The 26,179-nt window shown below is 39.1% G+C and overlaps 1 protein-coding gene across 6 annotated transcripts in view; it reads right to left on the bottom strand.

Annotated features, from left to right (window-relative positions):
* Nucleotides 1–23,004, bottom strand: part of Pik3c2a (phosphatidylinositol-4-phosphate 3-kinase catalytic subunit type 2 alpha) — a 112,372-nt gene extending 89,368 nt beyond the window's left edge. For 2 of the 6 annotated variants that reach the window (XM_087211241.1, XM_087211237.1), the window contains exon 1: nucleotides 22,477–22,617. Coding sequence is in view for 1 of the 6 variants with exons in the window: in XM_087211238.1 (XP_087067364.1) it covers nucleotides 12,548–12,563 (16 nt within the window). In the remaining 5 variants the exon portion in view is untranslated. Of the gene's footprint in view, nucleotides 1–12,547; nucleotides 12,588–13,294; nucleotides 13,360–22,476; nucleotides 22,622–22,684 lie in introns of those variants that run through there. The other 4 variants (XM_087211239.1, XM_087211242.1, XM_004851494.4 and 1 more) reach the window with 4 other exon arrangements.
* Between the last annotated feature and the right edge of the window lie 3,175 nt (nucleotides 23,005–26,179).

Genomic DNA, 26,179 nt, shown 5'->3' with positions numbered 1-26,179 from the left:
AATGGACAGACATCCCCTGCTCCTGGGTAGGAAGGATTAACATAGTGAAAATGGCCATACTTCCAAAACTGCTATATAGATTCCATGCAATTCCAATTGAGATCCCAGCAGCATACGTCACAGGCCTTGAGAAAACAATTCAAAAATTCATTTGGAAGAAGAGACCCAGAATACCAAAAGCAATTCTAGGTAACAGAAACATGGCAGGGGGTATCACAAGCCCCAACTTGCAACTATACAACAAAGCTACTGTGATAAAAACAGCATGGTACTGGCAAAGAAACAGACCTGAGGACAAGTGGAACAGATTAGAAGATGCAGAAACAACGCCAGACACACTCAGCCACTCATCTTCGATAAAGGAGCCAAACACCCTCACTGGAGGAAAGATAGCCTCTTTAATAAATGGTGCTGGAAAAATTGGGCTTCAACTTGCCAAAGATTAAAACCAGACCTATATCTCTCACCATGCACTAAACTAAAATCAAAATGGATTAAAGATCTAAATATCTAAATATTAAAATAGAAATGCTGAACCAGTTGGAACAGAGGTTAGGTAGAACCCTTGAAGACATCGGTGCAGGAAAAGATTTTATGAACAAAAACCTCAGTTGCCTGTGAACTAGCACAAACAATCAACAAGTTGGATCTCTTATTAAAAAGCTTGTGCACAGCAAGAGAAACCACCAGCAGTGTGAAGAGACAACCCACAGTGTGGGAAAAAATCTTCACCTGCTTTTCCTCAAAGGTCTACTGTCTAGAATCTATAAAGAACTTAAAAACATCAGACCTCCCAAATTTAAAGACCCAATCCGAAAATGGGCATCTGAAATGAACAGACATTTCTCAAAGAAGTAGAAATAGCAAATAAATACATGAAAAAATGTTCAACATCACTGGTCATTCGAGAGATGCAAACGAAAATAACAGTGAGATTCTACCTCACCCCAGAAAGAATGGCTGCTATCATGAAATCAACCAATAACAAATACTGGCAGGGCTGTGGGGAAAGAGGAACCCTGCTCCACTGCTGGTGGGAGTGTAGACTGGTGCAACCACTGTGGAAATCAGTATTGAGATACTGCAAAGAACTAGGACTGGAAGTCCCATTTGACCCCACTATTCCACAGCTGAGTATCTTCCCCAAAGAATTAAAAGAATCATACCACAGTGATATATGTGCACCCATGTTCATAGCAGCACAGTTTGTGATAGCTAAAACTTGGAAACAGCCCAAATGCCCATCAACTGGAGACTGGATAAAGAAAATGTTGTTCTTTTATAAAATGGAGTACTACTCAGCCATAAAAAATGAGAAATTAGAGACATTTACAGCTAAGTGGATGCACATTGAGGCGATATTCTTAAGTGAAATAGGACACACATGTATAAATACCGAAGTTTCTCTGGTGTGAGAAACTGAAAGTATAAATAAGGACTAAAATGTATAATAGGAAATGTGAAATAGGAAGAAAAGGGGCAAAGGGGAAGGGGAAGTGGGAGGGGTAGGGGAAAGGAAAGAAGGGAATGGAATTAATATGAGAAAATGAAAAAACAGAAACAAAATCTTTGTAAATAGGGAGGAATGCAGGGGTTGAAGGGAGGGCTGGGCAAGGGTGAAAAATAAGAACCAAGAGAGATTATGTAAGCATGCAAATTTCCAGTGATGAATGTCATTATATTGTATACCTAAAATGTACCAATGATTAAAATGAATCATCGATAATGCAAAATAGGAAGAAAAGGTCCAAAGGGGTAGGGGTAGTGGGAGGGGCATGGGAAAGGAAAGAAGGGAAAGGAAAAATGATGAGAAATGGAAAAAATGGAAATAAAGTCTTTGTAAATAGGGAAGGGTGGAGGGGCTGAAGGGAGAGCTAGGAATGGGGAAAAAATAAGAACCAAGATGCATCATGTAAAGGTACAAATTCCCAATGAGAAATGTAATTGTGTTGTATACCTAAAATGTACGAATAAAAGAATTTAAGGAAAAAAAAGAAATGAAATGCACGCTGAAAATTATGATACTATTAATAATATTAAGAAAAATCCAAAATCTTCAATGCTTTTATACCTGTAACACTTTAAGTACCAATACGATGTCACAAATGGAAAATTCCACACCTGGCATCTTGTGACTGATCACAGTCAAAATACAGGTACACTAAAAAGAGCTTATAAAATTATCTTCAGGGTTTGTGTATAAGGTGTATATGAAACATAAGATTGGGTCATATCCTTAAGATATTGCATTATGTAAATACAAATATTCTAAAACCAAAAAAAACTAAAAATCTGAAACACTCCTGCATTTCAGATAAGAGATACCCAATCTGTACTTTGGTTCTTCCTATCTGATTCTATTTGTTGTTGTTGTTGTTGTTTGCCTGTTCTCTTCCTTTTCCTCTTCCTGTTCTACCTCCCCCTCTCTTTTCCCTTTCCCTTTCTCTTGTTTTTTTGCGACAGGGTCTCACTATGTAGTTCAGGCTGGTCTTGAACTATGTAGCCCAGGTGATTCTCCTGCCTTAGCCTCCTGAGTGCTAGGATAACAGGTGTGCACCACTACACTTGGCTTTATTTTTCTATACAATGTGGGCATCCTGGTTTTTGTTCATGGCCACTAAGGAAAAACTCAAGGTTTTTCCACCAAGTATGATTACCACTGATAATTTTGGTCAAGTAAGGAATTACCTTTTTGTTCATATTCATCTTATGCATTTTTCACTTTAAAAATTATTGTGAACTGTATTTTGTGTTCAGAGTTGGGTTTGACTTGCTATCATACTCTGTTTAGCACTCCTAAAATTTGTGTTAAGTGAAACTGGTCTGTAATTTTCTTCTCTCATCTTTGCCTGATTTTATTTCAAAATTACAGTTGTTTCAGGAAATGTTTGGAGAACATTCCTCCTTGTCTGTTCTCTGGGTTGGTGAAAGGTTGTAACTATGTCTCTCTTACATGAAGTCATGTGGCCCTGCAGTTTTTTGCCTGACTTTATTATCAAAATTACAGTGATTTCAGGAAATGTTTGGAGAACATTCCTTCTTGCCTATTCTCTAGGTTTGTGAAAGGTTGTGACTATATTTCTTTTACATGGAGTCATGTGGCTCTGCAGTTTTGAGGGAAATATTTGAGTACTAATTCAATATCTTTATGGTTACAAAATCATTCAACTTTATATTTCTGTTTGAGACAATATCTTCCAAGTGTTTCTCTACATTTGCAACTTATTTGGTTAAACTTAATATCCTTATCTTTATAGTGTCTACTGCATCTGGTTTTCCTCTCTAGACTATAAATTCCATGAAGCTGGGATTTATCTGTTTGGTTCACAGCTGTAACCCTGGCATTCGGGTCCTGAAACAAGAAAGCTTTGATTCATATGTCTGTTAAATAAGTAAAATTAAATACAGTGTGGGCCAAAGAAGCTCTCCCTCAGCACCCCCCCCCCCCAATTGGGGACTGAACCCAGAGCCATCACACTGAGCCACATTTCCAATTCTTTATTTTGAGACAGGGTCTCATTAAGTCCCTAAGTTGCCCAGACTGAGCTTGAACCTATGATCCCCCTTCTTCAGTCTTTCAGAGTGCTGAGATTATAGGCATGAGCCACCATGTCTTGCATGGAAGCCATTCTGAATATTTTAATGTAGGAGATGCACTAAATAAATTTAATCCACTTCTGTTGCATTCATTTTCATTTAAAGTAACTGGAATTCATCTTAACCGTGCAAAATAAAAAAACATTAATTTCTTTCTCTGAAAGATGAAAATCATGTATGCACTGTTCTTCAGAGCCACATGGTCTTTTTTAGTCCAACCAAAACACAGTATGCACTATTTATGAAATACTTGTGAGATGTACAACACATGAGTGCTTGGAGGTTAAAAATGTTGGCCTTGGGCTAAATAAACTGGGTAATTCGGGTAGAGATCTATCTTAAGGTATTATCTATGTATAATTGAAGACAGGAAGACACAGAAGAGTTGAGATTCCCCTTGGAGAATGTAGAGAATAGAAAGAGAAATAAAAAGGAAATCATGACAGCACTAACACTTAAGCAGGAAACAGAAGGTCAAAGGGAAACAACAGAAATGTAGAAAGACTAGTATCAGACAAATACAAGGAACAAAATGTTCTAAGACTGGGGCTGGAAGTGTAGGTCAGTAGTATAGCACTTGCCTAGCATGCACTAGGCCAGGGTTTCAGTCCCCAGCAATGTAGCAACAGCAGCAACCACAACAAAAAGGTTCTAGGAAGGAAATGATCAGTATTGTCAGAAACTATAAAGAAGTGAGGACTAGAAAAAACATACTAGATCTAAGAACTCTTCAGTGATTTTTGATGTAATACATTTATTAAGGCATAATTCACTTATAAAATTACCCTTTTATGTAAAATGCACAATTCAGTTTTTCATAATATAGGTATTCATATAGTTGAGCAACCATCGCCACTATCAAATTTCACTACACTTTCATCATCCAAAAAGAAATTCTGTGCCCAATAGCAGTCACTCCTCAATTCCTTCCCTGCGTCTCTATTAGGTCAGTTTTAAAAATAAGCAGTTAGAAGTAACAAGAGCAAATTAATCTTTCAGTCCTTTGACAATAAAGGGAACCAGGAGAGAGGTAAATAGGAGGAGGTGATTAAAATGAGAAAGACCTTCAATATCTGATAGGCAGAAGGGAAGGATTCAGGGAATAATGACTGGAGTTCCAGCCCAGTCTGAGCAATTTGGTAATTTAGCAAGACCCTGGCTTCAGTTCCCTGGGGGGGGATGGGGGGAATGGGATGGGGGGAATGGGATACATCTCATTGGTAGAGTATTCCTAGGTCCCATTTCCAGTACTGCAAACAAACAAACAAACAAAAAAAAAGTTAAATAAGCTAAAAAAAAAAAGTTTAAAGCACATCAGGGAATACACACACACACACACACACACACACACACACACTAAATTCTAAAGACTGATAAAACCTTCATAGGCAGAAAGGCCCATCACTACTCTCATTCCTGATGTAGCAGCAGAAAGAACACATGAATGAACTACAGACAGGGATAAGAGCAAACAATTCAGGGTTTTAACAAAAAATTTTTTAGCCAAATGTAGGCTAGAATGATGGATTAGAATTGTGAAGAGTGTTAGGGGTAAATTTGAGAGGTCTAAAGTGTTGGATTAAGAATTACAAGAACTAGCACTCACTATGGCAGGCAGAGAAAGGAGGATCCCAAATTTGATCCCAGCCTGGGTGACTTAGCAATTTAGTGAGAGCCATCCTCAAAATAAAATAAAAAGACCTGGAGATGTAGCTCAGTTGCAAAGGCCCTAAACATACACATGCCTACTACACCTCTCTCCCCTCTCTGTCTCTCTCTAAAAGGAGCTGGGTGTGGTGCCACATGCTTGTAATTCCAGCACTCTTGGGAGGCTGAGGTAAGATTACAAGTTCCAGCCCTACTTGGGCAATTCTGTGAGGCTATCTCAAAATTTTTTAAAAGTAGGGGAGTTGTGCCAGGGATTTACCTCAGTGGTTCCACTGCCTGCCCCCTAAATTCCATCCTGGTACCAAAAAAAAAAGAAAGTGGGCGAGTGGGGCTGAATAATACAACGTAATTCACTGGGAAGGCCCTAGGTTCAATTCCCACAAAAAGAATTACAAGGAACTGTCACAGTACCCATTCACCAACTCTTTCACAGGTTTTCACTAAGTGCCCAAGTAGCACATTGCAAGCTGGTGATAGGCCAAAGAACTAAGAGTTGGGGGACGGACGCTGCCCTGGTAGATCGCTGTGGCCAGGCTTAACTGTCTCCTCCCACCAAGGAGGCAGGGCCCCGCGGGAGGAGAACAGGCAGGCTCGACCAGAGGGTGACAAGAGGGTGCGGTGGAGCACGGCTCCTCCCCGTCCATTCATCAGAAAACCATCAAGAGAGGTGCTGTTCCACAGACAGTAGCTACTCTCCAGGCTCTGGTTACAGACCAGCCCCTTTTACCTCCCCCAGCACTTCCCTTATCTCTACCACTATAAATAAACCCCGCTGCATTTGCCTGGGGTCTTTTTCTCGAATCAGGAGTTAAGAGTCCCACCTGATATCTGTGTCTTTCTTAATCTCCTACCCTCATTTCTCACTCAGTGAACCCTTCAGCCACATGGGCCATGGCAAAAGAGATCCCCTTTGAAGTATGCAGGCCTCTCAGAAGTCCGAGACAGTCATCCTTTAAAGGAGAGCAGCAGGCAAGCAGACCTTCAGCTATCAAAGGATAGAGGCTAAGTGTAATAGCTAAGGAAAAGCCCTCTAAGGCATTCCAGGCCTTCACAGAATGTAAAACAGTTGCTCTCAGGAGGCAAAGGTAAAGTCGGCACGGCAATTCTCCTGAGATGCAAAAAGGCAGGGCAGGAACTAAAGAACCAAGAGAACTCCCAGGGACCTGAAAAGCTGGCAGCTAACTTGCAAAACAGAGGCCTCTGGAGTCATGTCAGGGCTCAGGTCCCATATCCTGCTGAAGAGAGTCATGATTCTGCCCCAAAGTGATTTACTGACTTAATTTTTAGTTTGGCTAACTCTGAGCAGATCTCCAAAAGTTTTAGGTTCACTTAATGATGAAATTAGCCCAAAACTAACCTAACAGAAATGATTGGGTGTGCCTATTTGATGAACTGTGTTTTCTGGAAACGGATATAGTTAACTTATATTCTCCAAGCTAGATCCAACCTAGCAGGATCAATCTAAATCAGAAGAACAGTTCCAGATTTTCATTTTACAAGTTGAGCTATATTACTATACTCATCTTCACCTTGTATCTTACACAATCCTTTTAACATATGAAAAGATAATTGCTTCTTTCCCATCAACTGCAAAGAATAAAAATAGTCACTGAAAGATAATGTCATTTATTAAGGCTTAGCACCAATCACCCATTTATTATACATCACTTGACTAAACAGCAAGGGGCAACCCACTTTCCTGTCCCCCTTCTGTCTCTTAGACAGAAGCTATCTTTCCTCTCAGTAAATTTTTCCATTGTTCCTAGAATTCATTCTTCGATTTTAGAGAACACGAACTCACATTTCAGATATCTAGCAAGTTGGGAGTTATATTATTTCCCTTGTTTGAATTATTTTGCTTGTTTGGGTTACTTTGTGCCCTATATCATTTTTGGGTCACTTGCTGCACTATAGTCACTGATTTTTACATTATTAAATGGTTGGAAACAATTAAAATAATATTTTGCAGTGTAAGAAATTAAAATTTCAATATCTTCAATAAAGTTTTATTATAATACGCACACAAGAAAACAATCAGCCAACTACTATAACTCTTTTTATAGTTCTTCCAATAAAACTAATTCTAGAGTAAGAGTTTTTCCCCCTGGAGTTAGAAACTAAAATACTATGAAGATTACTTCCTTGGAAATCAGCTTTATTATTATTCAATCAAGTTTTGTATTTGAAAAATATTCTTAAAAGTGTTAACAGAAATTCAATTAAAAATGCTTAATATAGGTATGATAATGAGCAAATGATGAAGACTTTGAGTTAGAAGAAAAGAATTAAGATCTTGTGGGGCCAGGGATTTAGCTCAGTGGTTCTGCCGCCTGCGTTTCAAGCGCAAAGTCCCAAGTTTGATCCCCAGTATTAAAAAAAAAAAAAAAAAAAGATATTGGGCCAGGGATTTAGCTTAGTAGGTTCCGGCACCTGCCTTGCAAGTGCAAGGTCCCAAGTTCAAGATCTTGCACTAGCTGTATTTCAACTTGGTTTAGGTACTTTACTTGTCAGGGCATCAATTTCTCAAGTAAACAGAAAGGCTACATACTTGGATAGTAAGACTCATTTGAACTCCTAAATTTCTGTATTAAACTTGCTTGTAAAATTTAATCTTTTTCTCCAAATTTAGACATGATAGATGTACAGTAACATTTCTAAATAAGAATTCTGACAAAATTTAATTTCCAATTTCCCCATTTGAGGGGCCGGGGATTTAGCTCAGTGGTGCCGCTGCCTGCCTTGCAACCACAAGGTCCCAAGTTCGATCCCTGGTACCAAAATAAATAAATAAATAAATAAAACTTCCCCATTTGAACTTAACTTAGTTTTATCACGATTTCAAAGAGAAAATTTTTTTTGAAGATAGAATTTCTTTATGTAGTCCAGGCTAACTCTGAATTTGCTGTGTAGTTCAGGCTGGTCTTCAACTCATGATCCTCCTGCCTCAGCCTCCCAACTTCTGGGTGGCAAAATGTCTCTGATGAAAATTAAACAAATTAAACTGCCAGGCATTGTGGCACACACCTGTAACCCCACCATTCTGGAAGGCTAAGGCAGAAGGATCATAAATTCAAGCCCAGCCTGAGCAACTTAGTGACTTAGCTCAAAAATATAAAATGGGCTGGGGAAGTAGCTTACTTGAAAAGCCCTGGATTCAATCCCCAGTGCAGGGGACCAGTTTGAAACCATACTGAGCAGGCTTTAAAATATTACTGAATTGGCTTATAATTTGGCTATTGATTAAAATTATTAGTCAATCCAAGGCCTACGTGTGACTGGCTAAATAAGCCTTCGGCTGGTATACAAAGACAGAATTCCCTATGCCAACAGTCACAATTGAGATCTTAATGATCTAGGAGATTGTGACATCTCTAATAGCAAGATGACACTGCAGCTGAAGAATTATGACACTGTACAGCCATTCTCCCAGATCAAACATTAGCTAAAAGGAACACAAGTGGCTTGTTGGCTACGACCTGTAAGATAACACAGGTGGCCTGCTGACTGTGACTTGTCCTTGGAAAGAAAGCACTGTTCCTCCCTTTTCCAAGCCTGGCTCATCAGTGCATTAGATCTGCTATTCCTTACATCTGCCTTTACGTACCTTGCTATGTTGTATAATCATAAATACTGACAAATCCAGAGCTCATGGTCTTAGCCAGGAGAGAGCTAAGATCAGATCCTGGCCTCCCAAGTAATAAACTGTCATTCTTCATTCTTTATTCCTTGTTCTTTGTATATTATTCTTTCATCCTCTGCTGTACCCTCAGTCAGGTGGTCAGGCATCACCAGATCCCAGTACTGAAATAATCATAATGTTAAATCCAATAAACTCAGCTATCAAAAATCACTCCCCTGAAAAAGAATCAAAATCTCCATCAACCAGCCTTGTATGCACAGCTATCTGGGATGATGAGACACGATTAAAAATTAAAACCCAGACGGGCAACCTAGTAAGATCCCATCTCAAAATAAAAGGAGATGTTAATGTAGCTCAGGGAACACCCTGCCTTCAATCCTTAATTATCTCACACACAAACACACACACACGCATATATACCTGGACACGGAATACTACGTTTATTTCAGATTTTCCTAGATCAGCTCACAGAATTCACTATAGCTTTCTTGAACAGAAAGTGGCTTAATTTATCTTAGTCTGTAAAACAAATTGCAAGAAAATCTGCTGAGTGCGTTGCAACAATGTTGCCTGGGATATCTCTGATCAGAGAAACACCTCAATACATGACAGGATAGCTCTGACAGATACACCAAGTTGCTACTTAGTATTCTAGCCTTATGGTCTGTACACCAGTAGTTTCACCGCCCCAGAAGAACCAGATGCCTTTCTTCTTTACCATTTCTAGTGCCTTCTTTATCAAATATAGTCATACATTGGTGCTCAATGGTTTTGAAACTTGTCAAATTTGGTATATGATATATTTCTATGTGAAAATTTTGTTCCACTACTAGTCACTTCTTTGGTAATCAATGAGCAAGCTAGAATTTGTTGGTGTTATTTGCCTCATAACTCATTAACCTTTCCAGCCAAGCAACTTGTTTGGTACTAGCCATTTTTGTTACTCATTGTACCTCCTGGAACCAATTAATGATGAGTTCCAATGTACTACTATATCAAAGAATCATGTACACTTGGATCAGTATTTGAACTCCATGTCATGCTGTAGAAATTCCATTATTACATCTTTGTAACATATCTTAAGAATTTGGAAGTGAATCTTGTCTGTTTTTATAATTATTTTGACTATTTTTCACATTTATCTTATATGAACTTTAAAATGAATTTGTCACTGTGCAAGCACAAGGACCCGAGTTCGATCTCTGGTACCAAAAAAAAGAATGAATTTGTCAAGTCTGATGATATATCTCGTTGCACTTTTTTCTGTTGAATTTTTATAATTGAATTCATAACCTAATAGTGGGAGACCTGAGGACCAGTGGAACAGATTAGAAGATGCAGACACACTCAGCCACCTCATCTTTTTTTTTTTTTTTTTGTACCGGGGATTGAACTCAGGTCCTTGTGCTTGCGCAGCAGGCGGTGAAACCACTGAGCTAAATCCCCAGTCCAGCCACCTCTTCTTTGACAAAGGAGCCAAACACCCACACGGGAGGAAAGATACTCTCTTTAATAAATGGTGCTGGAAAAACTGGGTTTCAACTTGCCAAAGATTAAAACTAGACCTATATCTCTCACCATGCACTAATCTAAAATCGAAATGGATGAAAGATCTAAATATTAAAACAGAAACGCTGAGGGCCAGGGATTTAGCTCAGTGGTTTCACCGCCTGCTGTGCAAGCACAAGGACCCGAGTTCGATCCCCAGTACCAAAAACAAACAAACAGAAATCCTGAACCAGCTGGAACAGAGGTTAGGTAGGACTCTTGAAGACACTGGGGTAGGAAAAGACTTTATGAATAAAACCTCAGTTGTCCATGAACAAGCACAAACAATCAACAAGTGGGATCTCTTCTTACTGAAAAGCTTCTGCACAGCAAGAGAAACCACCAGCAGTGTGAGGAGACAACCCACGATGTGGGAAAAAATTTTCACCAGTTGTCCCTCAGACAAAGGTCTACTATCTCGAATCTATAAAGAACTTAAAAAAATCAGACCTCCCAAATTTAAAGACCCAATCCAAAAATGGGCATCTGAAATGAACAGACATTTCTCACACAAAGAAGTAGAAATGGCAAATAAACAGATGAAAAAATGTTCAACATCACTGGTCATTCAAGAGATGCAAATGAAAACAACGCTAAGGCCAGGGATTTAGCTCAGCGGTTTCGCTGCCTGCTGCACAAGCACAAGGACCCGAGTTCCATCCCTGGTACCAAAAAAAAGAAAACAATGCTGAGCTTTTACCTCACCCTGAAAGAATGGCTGCTATCATGAAATCAACCAATAACAAATGCTGGTGGGGCTGTGGGGAAAGAAGAACACTGCTCCACTGCTGGTGGGAGTGTAGACTGGTGCAACCACTGTGGAAATCATTATGGAGATACCGCAAAGAACTAGGACTGGAAGTCCCATTTGACCCAGCTATTCCCCTGCTGGGTATCTCCCCCAAAGAATTAAAAGAATCATACTACAGTGATATATGTGCACTCATGTTCATAGCAGCACAGTTTGTAATAGCTAAAACTTGGAAATAGCCTAAGTGCCCATCAACTGGAGACTGGATAAAGAAAATGTGTTTGTTTTATAAAATGGAGTACTACTCAGCCATAAAGAATGAAAAATTAGAGACATTTATAGTTAAATGGATGCACATTGAGGCCATACTCTTAAGTGAAACAGGACACACATGTGTAAATACCAAATAGTTTCTCTAGTGGGAGAAACTGAAAGTGTAAATAAGGACTAAAAGGTATAATAGGTAATGTAAAATAGGAAGAAAAGGGGCAAAGGGGAAGTGGAAGGGGTAGGGGAAAGGAAAGAAGGGAATGGAATTAATATGAGAAAATGAAAAAAAGGAAACAAAGTCTTTGTAAATAGGGAGGGATGGAGGGGTTGAAGGGAGGGCAGGGGAAGGGGTAAAAAATAAGAACCAAGAGAAATTATGTAAAGGTTCAAATTTCCAATGATGAATGTCATTACATTGTATACCTAAAATGTACCAATAAAATTAACTTAAAAAAAAAAAGATTAGGAACACTCTCATTAAAGGAAAGAAAAAAAGACTGCCCATTACCAGTCACTCCAAGTGTCAACATTGTGCCTATGGTTCTAACAAACCTAATTAAACATGATAATAAAACAAGCAAGTAAGAATTGAAAAGCTAAAAATTTAATTAAAATTTAATTAAAGCTAAAGATTTAATTGTTATTTGCACATTGATATGAATTTTTTTTTTTCTGTTTTGGTACCAGGGATCGAACTCAGGTCCTTGTGCTTGCACAGCAGGAGGCGAAACCACTGAGCTAAATCCCCGGCCCTGGTATAAATATTTTTAAAGTTCAGTTAGGTAGAAGATCAACATATCTAGTATCTACACATCAGCATTAAACAAATTAGAAAATATAATGTAAAAGAGATGCAATTCACAATAGCATAAAAAACTAAAACTGAATAAGTGGAATAAAATAAGGATTATAAGAATTCAAGTAATGTAAGAATTGAATAGCTGGAGGGAAAGCTGGAGGGAAAAATTACAATTTCCATGCTAATGGATGGAAGGATGTAATGGAGATATCAAGGTTTAATTCGTATATAGTGAAAAAAAGTATCGGCTACACTGTAGTATAATAAACAATACCTCTTAGGAGAAACATTCTAGATGTTAAGATATTCACAACCTGGGCATCAATCCAGAACAACTTCCTATGAGAGGGGGACAAAGAAAGAGAGGGGGACAGAAAGAGGTTGCTATTGAAAAGCGTTCTGACCAAGCAGTTTCCAGACTCAGTATCCTAACAGAAGTACTACTTTGTCAGATAATTACTGAACTTTGAACTACTTTATTGAACATTCACATGATTCCTACATGACAAATAACAGCAAAGCTTTTGTGCTAAATGTTATGATATACGCCCACATTTCCAATACAGCTTAAGATAATAAAACTGATTTGCAACTATGAAACCCAAAATTGGGAATAATGGTAAACAATGAGTACTTCTGGAATTTTCCCCAAAATTCTGTCAAGTTATATGGCTAAAAAACCCTTCCTTTCTTATAACAGCAGGTTTGTGTGAAATTGTTACTTTTATAAAACACACTGATAAAGACAGAAGAAAGAACCACATAGTAGCAAAGACCCACATTCAAATACTGGAACTCTTAACTGTGTGGATCCTAAGAAATTTGCTTTCTATTTAATTTTCTCCCTTTGTATTTAGTTTTCTCATCTGTAAAACACATAATATCTCATAGCGTTTCCAAGGACAGACATAATTGTATACACAACACACATAAAATGCTTAGTATATAACAGGCATTTTAAAATACATTTATCTCTCCAATTATTAAAATAAGTATCCTACCAATAAAAAAAGTCACTTACTGGGCCAGGGATTTACCTCAGTGGTTCTGGCGCCTGCCTCCCAAGCACAAGGTCCCCAGATTGATCTCCGGTACCAAAAAAGAAAAAAAAGAAAAGAAAAAGTAGCTTACTGCCCATAAGCACCTGAAGATGCTCAACATTTTTAGTCATTACAGAAATGCAAATCAAAACCACATGAGATACCACTTCAAATCTATCTAAATGACTAACTTTTGTTGTTGTTGTTGTTGTTGTTCTTTTTTTTGGTACCGATGATCGAACTTGGGACTTGGTGCTTGCGCGGCAGGCACCAGAACCACTGAGCTAAATCCCCGGCCCTAAATGACTAACTTTTAAAAAAATGGAATATATGGGGCCAGGGATTTAGCTCAGTGGTTCCACTGCCTGCCTCACAAGCGCAAGGTCCTGAGTTCGATCCCCAGTATCAAAAAATAAAAATAAAAAGAATAAAAAATGGAATATATGAAGAGGTTGCAGGGACATGGAGAAATTGAAACATTCATACTTTGCCGGCAGGGGAACATAAAATGGTCCAGTCACCTTGAAAACACTGTGTTTCATCAAAAAACTAAATACAAATTTACTGTATATGACCCAGGAACTCCACTCCTTGATATATATCCAAAAGAACTGAAAACAAGGTCTCAAATATTAATTCACCTAGCTCACAGAAACAGTTATTTAGGGCAGCCAAAAACTGGAAACAACCTAAGGGTCCAATCATGAATAGATATACAAAATGTGACACACACACAACACACGCACATGCAATGGAATATCAAGTCATAAAAAGTAATGATACATGCTACAACATGGACAAACCTTGAAAATACTATGCTTAGTGAAATAAGCCAGATACAATGGCTCAAATATATGTTTCCATTTACATGAAATATCTAGAATAGGAAAATTTAGAGATAGAAGGTAGATTAATAGTTACTAGGAGAAAGGAGTGGAGGAGAATGGATAGTTACTGCTTAATGGGTACAGTTTGAGATGATAAAAGAGTGGTGATGCTTGTATAATACTGTGACTCTCATATACACTTAAAAATGGATAAAATGACAAATTTTTTTATATATCATTTACCACAATAAAAGTCATTAGAGGAGTTGAGGGTGTAGCTCAGACGTAGAGTGCTCACCTAGCATGCACAGTCCTGGGTTCAATCCTAAGCCCAAAAATAAATGAACAAATAAATAAATAATAGCCCTAAGTTCAATCTCAAGTATCACAAAGTAATAATAATAATAATAATAATGGAAACTAGGTCCAGGGTTTATGGAACTTGTATGATCTTTATAATTTTTGCAAATCTAAAATTTTATAATATTCTAAAAGACATCTAGTACAAAAATAGGCATCTCATGTAATTGCATAAGCATTAACCTAATTGAAAGAAGCCGGACTCAAAAGACTACATGCTATATGGTGCCAATTTATTATGACAATCTGAAAGAGGCAAAAGTATAGAATAAAAACTCAGTTGTCGCCAGGCCCTGAAGGATAAGCAAAAGGGACTGACTACACAGAGCATAAAGAAACTTTTTTTTCCCATTTTTATTTTTATTTATTTTTTTGCTTAAATTCTTTTATTGGTACATTTTAGGTGTACAATACATTTACATTTATCTTTGGGTGCTTGTACCTGTACATGATGTATCTTGGTTATTTTTTCCCCATTCCCTGTGCGCCCTTCATCCCTCCCCCCTTCCCTATTTACATACTTCATTTCCATTTTTTTTTTCTTTTCTCATAATTCTTCCTTCCCATTCTTTCCTTTCCCTATCTCCTTCCACCACCCCTAACCCTTTGGACCTTTTCCTATTTCAAAATATCAATTATTAGTTATTAATCCTTTTAGTCCTTACACTCTCAGTTTCTCACACTAGAGAAACTTCGGTATTTACACGTGTGTCTTATTTATTTCACTTAAGAGTATGGCCTCAATATGCATCTTGGGCTGGGGATTTAGCTCAGTGGTTTCACCGCTTGCTGTGCAAGCGCAAGGACCCAAGTTCGATCCCCAGCACCCCCCCCCCAAAAAAATGCATCCATTTAGCTATAAATGACTCTAGTTTCTCGTTCTTTATGGCTGAGTACTCCATTTTATAAAAAAAAAAACAAACCACATTTTTATCCAGTTTCCAGTTGATGGGCACTTGGGCTATTTCCAAGCTTTTGCTATTACAAACTGTGCCGCAATAAACATGGGTAGACATATATCTCTGTGGTATGATTCTTTTAATTCTTTTGGGAAAATACCCAGCAGAGGAATAGCTGGGTCAAATGGGACCTCCAGCCCTAGTTCTTTGAGGTATCTCCATACTGATTTCCACAGTGGTTGCACCAGTCACACAAATATCCTATTTCATATTGTGGTGGTGGCAGTTATAAAACTGCTACTGTTATCCATAATTCAAAGAAGTACACACCTAAAATAGAAGAATCTTACATGTAAATTTTACCTCAATGACTTAAAAAACCTAAAGAACTTTGGGGTTGAGTCATGCACTTCAATATACGCAGAATTCTAGCCTGATGAGCATCATTATGAGATTTAGTCAGAGCAAAGTAGGTTACTTCATATTTCCTGGAATCAGAGCACCTTTTCTCAATTCGGCACTGTAACCTAAAACATGTTTTATACATTAAACTCTAAAGAGATTTCAGAACAGTCATAAATTATATTATGAACACATATAAACTGACTTAGTAAATAAATCTATGTAGATATAGCTACTCATAAAATTACAGTTTGGGGCCGGGGATTTAGCTCAGTGGTTTCACTGCCTGCTGCGGAAGCCCAAAGACCCAAGTTCAATCCTCGGTACCAAAAACAAAACAAAACAAAACATTGCTGTTTGTTAACAGCAATAATTAGGTCCCCTTCAGAATTTATCTTGGGAGAAAAATACATGTTTCATATTAATTCCAAAAATTATAAATAGAACATTTGAAAAAAATTTTCCCCATTGGATAGTATTTTTGAAACTGTGACTCTATCCACTCAGTACTCATACTGCTTTCCTACCTCATTAGAGAGTACCTACATTGATTTCCCTCTTACAGCATCATTTATTTCCCACACTTTTATCTCTTTTCTTTTGGTACTGGGGATCGAACTTGGGACCTTGCGCTTGTGAGACAGGCTCCAGAACCACTGAGCTAAATTCCCAGCCACACTTTTATCTTGAAAAAGAATTTTCTATTTTCTTCCGATTCTATGGAACTTTCTAATATTTAATTTCTTCCTGCTTCTACAGATATTTTCTAAAGGTAAACTGCCAATTTCTGCTTTCAGGAGAAAATACTTTTAAATTGCCTATTCCAATTAGATTTCCCATACTGCAAAATGCTAAACCTATTTTAGCATTCCTTTAGCATTCCTGCCTATTCCCTCCTCTTCTCAGATTCCTTATCAAGTCTACTCATTTCACAACAGAAACTAGCATCACACCTCTGCTCATTTTATAGCCAACCAACCTCTCCAGCACTCAATGTTCCAGGGCTCCCTAACTACTGAAGCCAGGGTGAATTCATAGCCTTGAGATATAATATTTCCTGAGTCATCCTAATAATATAAAAGTTCTGACCACTAACCTATAAACTCTATTGCAGACGTTTATTTTCATGTTTTACTTCACTTCTATCCTTTCTCTATTGTTTCAAATAGGCCTTGTAAATCCTTCCTTAAATCTATATTTTGTTCCGTTATCTAAGTTTTCCCAACATTGTTCCCTGTGCATTTAAACACAAAACCTTTTTCCTCTAGTAACAACTTAAAATCTAAATTCTTTACTCAAAAACTTTACCTAGTTAACTCTCTCTCACACACACCAGCACACAGGATAAGGGAATATTGGGGGGAGGGTGAGATGAGACTGGAGGTCAAACCCAAGGGCGCTATACCACTGAGCTTTTTATTTATCCATTCCTTTTTAATCTTGAGACAGGGTCTCACTAAATTATCCAGCTGGCCTCAAATTCATGACCCTCCTGTCTCAGCCTCCAGAGTATCTGGAATTACAGGCATGTGCCAATTTGCCCAGCTAATTACATACTCATCTATTTTTCTTTTTTTAATTCACAGAGAGCAGGGGACTCATCTATTTTTCAATAAAACTGTACTACCACTTATATCTTTTCTTTCCCAACAATTCTTTCTTTCTTTTTCTTGAGGCAGGCAGTGGAACCACTGAGCTAAATCCCTGGTCCTCTTTCTTTCTTTCTTATAGTGGGGAGTGAACAGAGGGCCTTCACAGAGCTATATCCACCAGTTCTTTTATTTTTTTATTCACATTACTTTATGTTTTTGTTGTTGTTGTTCTTGTTTTGGTACCGGGGATCAAACTCGGGACTTGGTGCTTGCAAGGCAGGTGGTGGACCACTGAGCTAAATCTCCAGCCCCTCTTTTATTTTTTTATTTTGAGACAGGGTTAATCTGACCCAGGCTGGGCTTGAATTTGTGATTCTCCTGCCTCAATCTTCTAGTGTACTGGGATTACAAGCATGCACTATCACATCTGCTAAAAAAGGTTTTTGTTACTAAAATAATTTCTGCTATATTAATTTTAGTTAGTCCCTCCTAGTTAGAATATAAACATGTTCATGCTTTAATTCACACTCCAAAAATCTGAAATATGCTGTACATCTAAACACTCAAATTCCATATGAAGACATACAATGAAAAGAACACTGAGTCTAGTATTGTAAAACCTGGGTTCAAGCAATGCCTCTACCATATTATGCTAAACAAGTTACACCATCTTTAGGTGTCATTTTTTTCCTTCAAGAAAATGAGACTAGGGCTGGGGATTTAGCTCAGTGGTTCCGCCGCCTGCCTTGCAAGAGCAAGGATCCGAGTTTGATCCCCGGTACCAAAAAAAAAAAGAAAAAAAGAAAAAAAGAAAATGAGACTATTAGCCAGGCATGGTAATACATACCTGTAATCCTGGCACTCAAGAGGCTGAGGCAGAAGGATCTGAGTTCAAGGCCAGTCCGCGTTAGGGCACAGACTCTAAGGCCAGCCTGAACTACACAGTAAGCCCATATTGAAAGAAAGAAGGAAAGAAAGAGAGAAAGAGGGAGGGACAGGGAGGGAGAGGGGGGAGGAGAGAGATGAGGAGGAAGAACGAGGGGGGGCGAGGGGAGAGAGGAGAAAGAAAAGAAAAAGAAGGAAGGAACAAAAGAAGCAGGAAGGGGATTTAGCTCAGTGGTTCCACCTGCCTCGAGATCACCGAGATCACCGGTACCAAAAAAAAAAAAAAGAAGCAGAAAGTGGGGAGGAGATAAAAAAATGAGTCTATTTACTTGCTCTATTTAATTCCCAGGTAATAAAGGTCTAGGGAGAAAAGCATTCCCTTAATTATAATCACTAATCAATATAAATGTAAGGATATTATTCATTTTATTATTCATTTATTTAGGTGCTGGGGCTAGAACCTAGGGCCTTAGACATGAGAGGCAAGCACTGTACCACTGAGCCACATCCCAGCCCCTCTTTATTACCGTTAGTTACAGTTACCTTATCTAAAACTAAGCCTCATTTTTTAAGCTAAGCTCAATGCACAGCAAATAAATTGAATATTGTACATTTGTATCAGTGTAACTGTTATACTGTAAGACTAATAGAAAGTCATGTATAGCAGAAAGGTTATTAATCGTACAGCATCATAATGCACTCTCCAGACTAAAAGAAAGTTGTTCCTAAGCCAACAGTAACTACCTTCAAATCTATTATTTAAAAATCTCATTTGTTTTTGTACCCAAATCTAAAATTTTAGGAAATCTAAAGAGTAGTTTAAAATTGCATATATCCGAGCTGGGCATGGTGGCCCATGCCTGTAATCCCAGCTCTTGGGAATCTGAGGCAGGAATATTACAATGAATTTGAGACCAGCCTGGCACACAATGAGACCCTGTGTAAAAAAAAAAAAATTTATAAATCTTTTTAAAGTGCCTAAAATGTCTATACATGCTCTTATGTGTTCTTTAATATAACTTTATTAATTATAATATAATTTTAATATAACACATGTAGATATTAATAAAGAAAATAAAAAACACTCTTGTACTTCTGTGAAAAAATGAAAGAAAATTTCATAACAAAATAGACTACTGATGGTTAATATACTGTGTATCATGATCTTAAAAGAATGGCAAATATGTTGCTCAGAGTCTCATTGTATTTTGAATCCATCCCATTAGAAATAAAAGATTGCAGAAAAAGAGGATACAAAGTATACATAAATGCACAAAATAAAGATACAAATAAAGTCCCTTACAGAATCAGGGGAAACAAAAGTTTCTTCTAGTCTCATCCATAATCCTATGAACCTAAAAGATACCTAAAACAGTATCTCCAAGTACAACTATGATTCCCATCAAAATAACATCAAATATAAATACCATCAAATGATCATAAAAATAAATACAAGGGGGGCTGGGGATTTAGCTCAGTGGTTTCGCTGCCTGCTGTGCATGCTTAAGGACCCGAGTTCGATCCCTGGTACCTAAATAAATAAATAAATAAATGCAAGAGGTATTAAGCTGCTTGCTAGATTATCTCACTGCTTGGTAGTAACAGAGGGCAGACTAATTTTATCTACCCTGCCCTCATGAGTAGAAGGAATTCATCCTTTAATCCTCAATTTATGTGAGCATTGTCTTCTTCATTAGACTCATTCATCCCTCTCCCAACCCAGGTGATCACACTCTTTTAAGCACTTTGGATTTACCACAGCCATAACTATACTGTTACAATTTTTATGTCCAGCCAGAGGTGGTGGCACCCATGTAATCTCAGCACTCAGGAGGCTGAGGGTGGAGGATCGCTGCAAGTTGCCAGCCTACATGGTGAGTTCAAGGTCAGCCTAAACTACACAGCGAGACCCTGTCTTTAAAAAATAAAAAATAAAAAATTATATCTATATATCTATATATCTATATAGATATCTCCCAGATGGACTTCTTCAGACCAATCACTGTTATCATTAATTTTTCTTTCCTTGGAACACCAGTCATCCTTACTTACCCTCTGTAACTCTAAAATCTTTCAAAGGGTTAAATTTTAGCTTAAGTATGACCATGAAATTAAATCACCTACTCTGTGAGCAAAACACACCTAAACATTCACCTACTTTAAATTCTTTTATCTGCTTAAATTCTATTTTGGAATATGGAACATTAATAAAATGCATAACTTATGTACCTATATCAAAGCAAAACAAGTTACAAAGCATTTTTTTAAAGTGCTTTGCATCCCTGCTCTACAAGGTTGGTCAGATGCTCTGATAAGATTAGCTCAGTGGCACCACATTTGCCTCTCAAGCTCAAGGTCCTGAGTTCGATTGCTGGTACCAAAAAAAAAAAAAAAAAGAACTAAGTGCCTGGGAAATTCAACACTCTCTTTAGGTATAAACTCACTTATTGATTGAATGTGATTACTTACTAAGTATAAAACAATGTGCTAGACTAAAGAAAGATTCCTGGAATTAGAAAGTAATGCAGCAATATTAAATAAAATTTTTAGAAATGTCAGGAGAAAAAGTCATATACTTAATAGTTAATTACAGAAAGTGACAGTAGTTTCTAAAATTCCCAAAGCAACATGCAAACTTGTACATTCTATAAAGCTGAAAAAAATAACTAGGCACAATGGCATACACCTGTAATCCAGCTGCTGGTGAGGCTGAAGCCAGACAATTGCAAGTTTTAGGCCAGTTAGGCAACTTAGTGAGACCTTGTCTCAAAATAAAATTTAAAAAGGGCTTCAGATGTAGCTCTGCGCTCCCTAAATTCAATCCCCACTGCCAAAAGGGGGGGGGGGGACCTTGTGAATGAAAACATTAACATACAATATACTGTTTGCAAAGAAAGCTCCAGGTAACCTGCACAGAAAACACAAAAATCAAGAGATTTCCTAAGAAAAACTCTGCTTTAGAATCTATTAACTTAGGCGGAATTTGTGGAAGCTCTGTGTTCTATTCCTATATAAAATAACTTTTGAACCAAGTTTGGATTAACAAGTAATATATCTATATTCTCAATTAGTTACACCTTCCAGTACTCAAACACTGTCTTAATATTAAACAAGCAGACGGCTTCAATTTATCTCAACTAAGGCACTGCAGTCTAATTTGCAACCGTGAATTACAGCTCCAACGCCGATTATGGCAGAGCTGTTAAAGGAGTCTTGCAGATTGAACCATAAGGCAAAGGGGCAAAGTCTGTGCTGGAATCAGTTCTCAGACCTCTACACAGCCTTCTCCGTTTATATTTGTCTTTATCATTCTTCTCAGGACAGTTTTGGGGTTTTATTTTTTTACTTGTGGCGTTTGATAACTTAAACGATTTTCCTGAAAATTGATTTTTTCCAGGCACTGCCTGGAAAGATTTTAGGATACCTCCTTAACGAGTAACCTTGTTCAAAAGGGAAAGCCTCCTTCATGCCAATCAATTCAAACATCCACTATTTAAAATTAAAATGTAATTATAACTTCAGCGTCTATAGGGCAAGAACTACCACAGGCTCTCTCACATTCTTGCCTCCTCAGTTTCTCGTTCATTTCCTTCCTCAGTTCCTGCTCCCCCTGAAAAAAATTCCACAGCTGGAGACTCTCGGTTTTAAAGCCAAACAATGTAGTAAGGAAAATAAGTATGAGGGGTTTTTTTCCCTTCACGTATTTATTCTTTCTCCGTCACTTAGGAAGAGTTAAGCAAATATTTTTTATCTCACCGCCCTCTAAGAAAGATGATGCGCTAAGTACACACAGATAACAGAGCCTTCCCAAAGCAAGTAGACTCCCGACAGAAAGGGAGCGGGAGGTCCCGCGCGGAGACAGCGCGCCAGGGCAGGACCCAGGGGCGTCTCGGCTCACTTGCCACAACCGACCCTGGGCGGGGGACTGGACAGGCCGCGGGGGCGCCAGCCCTGACCCGAGGGTGGAGTGGCCTCCGTTCCCCGCGGGGACAAAGTTACGCTCAGGGCTCACCGCCCGAGGAAAGGGGCCCGGGACGGCCGCCCGGGGGAAGCAAGGCCCGGAGGCGGCGGCCGGGCAGCACTGAGAGTGCGGGACCCAGCGACTGAGGCGAGCACAGGGAGCCTGGGGGCCGCGCCAAAGAACTCTCCCAGCCGGGGTTCCAGGTGCCGGACCTAGCCGCACCCAGCCTCTCCTCACCTCACGCTGCCTGAGCCTCTGCCTCCACTGCAACCAGAGCCGTCGCAGCCGCCGCAGTCCAAGCCATTTTCCCCTCAGATGGCTCAACCACCACAACAGAACTACAGCCCACTGCAGGGCCGGCCAAGCACAGTACGTCACTTCCGGCCAGGCAAGCACCGCCTCTGTGTCCAAGCGTCTTGCTGATTGGCTGACAAGGGCGACCTACCTGAAGCGGTGGGCGGAGCCAGAACACTTCCTTGGAAGTGGAATGGAGTCTGGGACTGGGTTGCCAAGGGTCAAGAATCCGGTTCCCGGTCAAGGCCAAAATGGGCAGTTCCGACAGCGAGAGAGGTTGTGCTCGGGACAGCCCAGCCCGCCGCCTCTGCGGCCAGCTTCCGAAGCCCCAGAGTAGCCTATTGGTCCCGTGCCCACTTTCGGGTCTCGGCATTCGATTCCTTCTCGGCTGTGGCTCCTAGATTTGTGGTGTTGGTGTTGGCTCCAGGCCGCGCCGAGATTAGTTTGGATTGGAAGACTGAAAGGAACGGACAAGACAAAAATCGTCCGCTGCAACCCAACATTTACCGAGCCCTTACCGAGGATCGGGTGATGCGGGGTGTGTAATTAGTAACCTATCACGTGGGTTCTGAAAAAGTGCTTGCTAATGTGTAAAGCGCTTTCACGTTAGTGTCTCATTTAATCCTCACCACAGCCAGGTAAGGAAGACAGCACGAAAATAACAACTCAGAACCAGATGGCCTATTCTGAGTTACAAAATATCTCCACACCCAATCTCCATAATAATACCTTCCCTATGAGAACTGAAGGAGCCTGAGCATATGAAGCGTTTACCCCCCAACTGGGCGATTAAAAAATTACATAGCCATGTGAAGCAGATTGGAAAAATATTCCCATTTTACACACTGTGAGACTTGAGCAAGGTTCAGATTCGGTTCCGCAGCTTTTTAACAACGGGACTATCTAACCCAGAACAGTAAGAAAAGAGGATCAGAGCCTTCCAGAAATTCAGTGTTAACGTGGCTGACTGATTTAGGTTACAATTCTCATGAGCCCTTTCCCAACTGAAGAGGATAGTATGGAAATGTTTAACGATAGGGATAGCAAATAAACTGGCAGCTTCTACTTGGGGGCAGAAAGGTTGGGAGCTCTAAACTGAAATTTACCCCAACGAATCTCCCTCATTTCTTTTTCTTTTAGTGGGGGGGGGCGGGGGTTTGCAGTGGATGAAGCCCTCTAAATCTTCCATTATAGTAAATATGTCTGCACCTTTCTGGAGATGGAGAGGTTGAAGTTTCTTTCCAATGGGGAAGGCAGATGCAGTGGCATGCAACTGTAGTCTCAGCCACTGAGGAAACTGAAAGGAAGAGGATCACTTGAATCCAGGCGTTCCATGCCAGCCTGGGCAATATATGGAGAACCTGTGCCAGAAAGAATGGCCATCATCAAGAAATCAAATAATAACAAATGCTGGCAAGGCTGTGGAGGTTCGGAGGGAACACTTCTACATTATTGGTGGGAATGTAGACTAGTATAACCACTATGGAAATCAGTATGAAGATTCCTCAAAAAACAAAATCTAAAACTAGAAATCCCATTTGACCCAGCTATTCCCCTTCTAAGTATCCTCCCAAAAGAGTTAAAGACGTCATATTAGTGATACATGCATACCCAGCACAATTCACAATAGCTAAATTTTGGAAGTGGCTTATGTGTCCATCAAAAGATAAATGAAGAAAATGTGGTATTTACCAATGGAGTATTATTCTGCCAAAAAGAAAGATAAACTTGAGTCATCTGTAGGAAAATGGATACACTTTAAAACCATAATGTTAAGTGAAATAAATTAAAAACATGAGCTTAAATATCACGATTTCTCTTATATGAGAAATCCAAATTACAAATAAAGAGTAAATAACAGATAAAAGGAAAAAGGGAGATAGATCTCAAATGGGAAAATTAAGAGATGGAGAGGGAGGGGGGGAAGGGGATAAAAAAAGGAATTAAGGTGTGGCATGGACATGTACCAGCTCCACACAAGAAATGTCAACATGCACTGCATAAATGTACTAATAAAAATAAAATAAGGGGGGAAGGAAGCACTATTATTCTATAGGGACATCTAGAAGCAACTTATAACTATGGCTACAAGCCCTCCCTTCTAGCTTTCCACCAACTGCCCCCAACACACACAAACACACACACACACACACACACACACACACACTTCCAGGCAAGCTTTACGCACCCTAGAAGAATGTCTCTTAGGAATCACTTTAGTTCCACAGTATTGTTCTGCTTTATCATCTGATCAAAGGAGGAATTTCCAGAATTGGCAGCTCTTTCACAACATTAAAAAGGGTGGAGGAAAGAAATTATCTCTGGGCTGGTTTCCCACCTTCTGCTGGAGAACCCGGTGTGCCTTGAGGAAACAAGAGGCCTTGAAAGAACACACAGTCTTCAGGAAAGATTAACTGTTTGACTTCTTGTATCTCTCTCTCTCTCTCTTTTTTTTTCTGATAAATATTTCCTCTGGTTTCCAGCAGCAGAAGGCTCTGGTCTTTTAGTTCCTTGTTGCAATTCTGAGACCAGATATTAATGCTTTTGAATCACCCTTGTTTGGTAGGCTCTGATCAACCAGAAAGGTACCTAAAGTGAAAAGGAAGAAAGAGTCTGATGATTCTCCAGGTTTTAAAAAAAGTACTCTTTACGAATCGCCAGGTGTCAGGAATCTGAACTGATAGATTTCCTTGGAGTGCCTCCTGTCCAGAAATGGCCTGTGGAGATGAATGTTAAACAACACAAATACAGATTTCTGAATGTGCAAAATGGTGCTGCTGTCATTTAAAACCAACTAGAATACAGTTAGCAATTACTTCTCTTTTCTCTCTCCCACTAGCTTCAATTTTTGTTTGTTTGGGTTTTTTTTTTGGTACCAGAGATCGAACTTGGGACCTTGTGCTTTTGAGGCAGGCTGTGGAACCACTGAGATAAATCTCCGGCCCCAATAGCTTCAGTTTTTAAGAAATGAGGGTAGTGGGCCAGGGATTTAGCTCAGTGGCCCCATGCCTCCTTCAAAAGTGAAAGGTCCTAGGGCCGGGGATTTAGCTCAGTGGCACCGCACCTGCCTTGCAAGCACAAGGTCCTGAGTTCGATCCCCGGTACCGCTAAAAAAAAAAAAAAAAAAAAAGTGAAAGGTCCTGAGTTCGATCCCTGGTACCAAAATAAATAAATAAATAAATAGGGTAGAGAAAAGGATTGAGGAGGAAGCATTGCATTTTAAGTGTTCCAACGCTAACTTCCCACAGAAAACTTCACAGTACTATGAATATTCCCAAACTTCTTCCAGTACCAAATAAGAAATGGGCAGCTTTTATTTTAAACCACAGTAAAAATAGTGGCTGATATTTACTGAGCATTTCCTAAAGCCAGACCCTGTTCTTAGTGCTTTATAAATATTATCTCATTGAATCGCTCCAACAACCTTAATAAAAAGGTATCATTATTATATATTCATATTCTAGTTGAGGAATTTAAGGACCGGAGAGGAAAGTAACTTCCCCAAAGCCACACGATTATTAAATAGTAGAGGTGGGATCCAAACCTGGGTCTGATCACAGCCCAGTCTTTTTAAACTCACATTGCCCCTAATAAGCCAAGGAGATTTTAACAGCTATAAAAGGCCATTAATGAGTGGTTCAGTTCT

The sequence above is a fragment of the Heterocephalus glaber genome, unplaced genomic scaffold, assembly GCF_053883595.1.
Source record: "Heterocephalus glaber isolate CG9 unplaced genomic scaffold, H.glaber_assembly_v1.0 deba00001428, whole genome shotgun sequence".
In the NCBI taxonomy this organism is placed as follows: domain Eukaryota; kingdom Metazoa; phylum Chordata; class Mammalia; order Rodentia; family Bathyergidae; genus Heterocephalus; species Heterocephalus glaber.
This window is presented reverse-complemented; position numbering and strand designations above follow the sequence as displayed.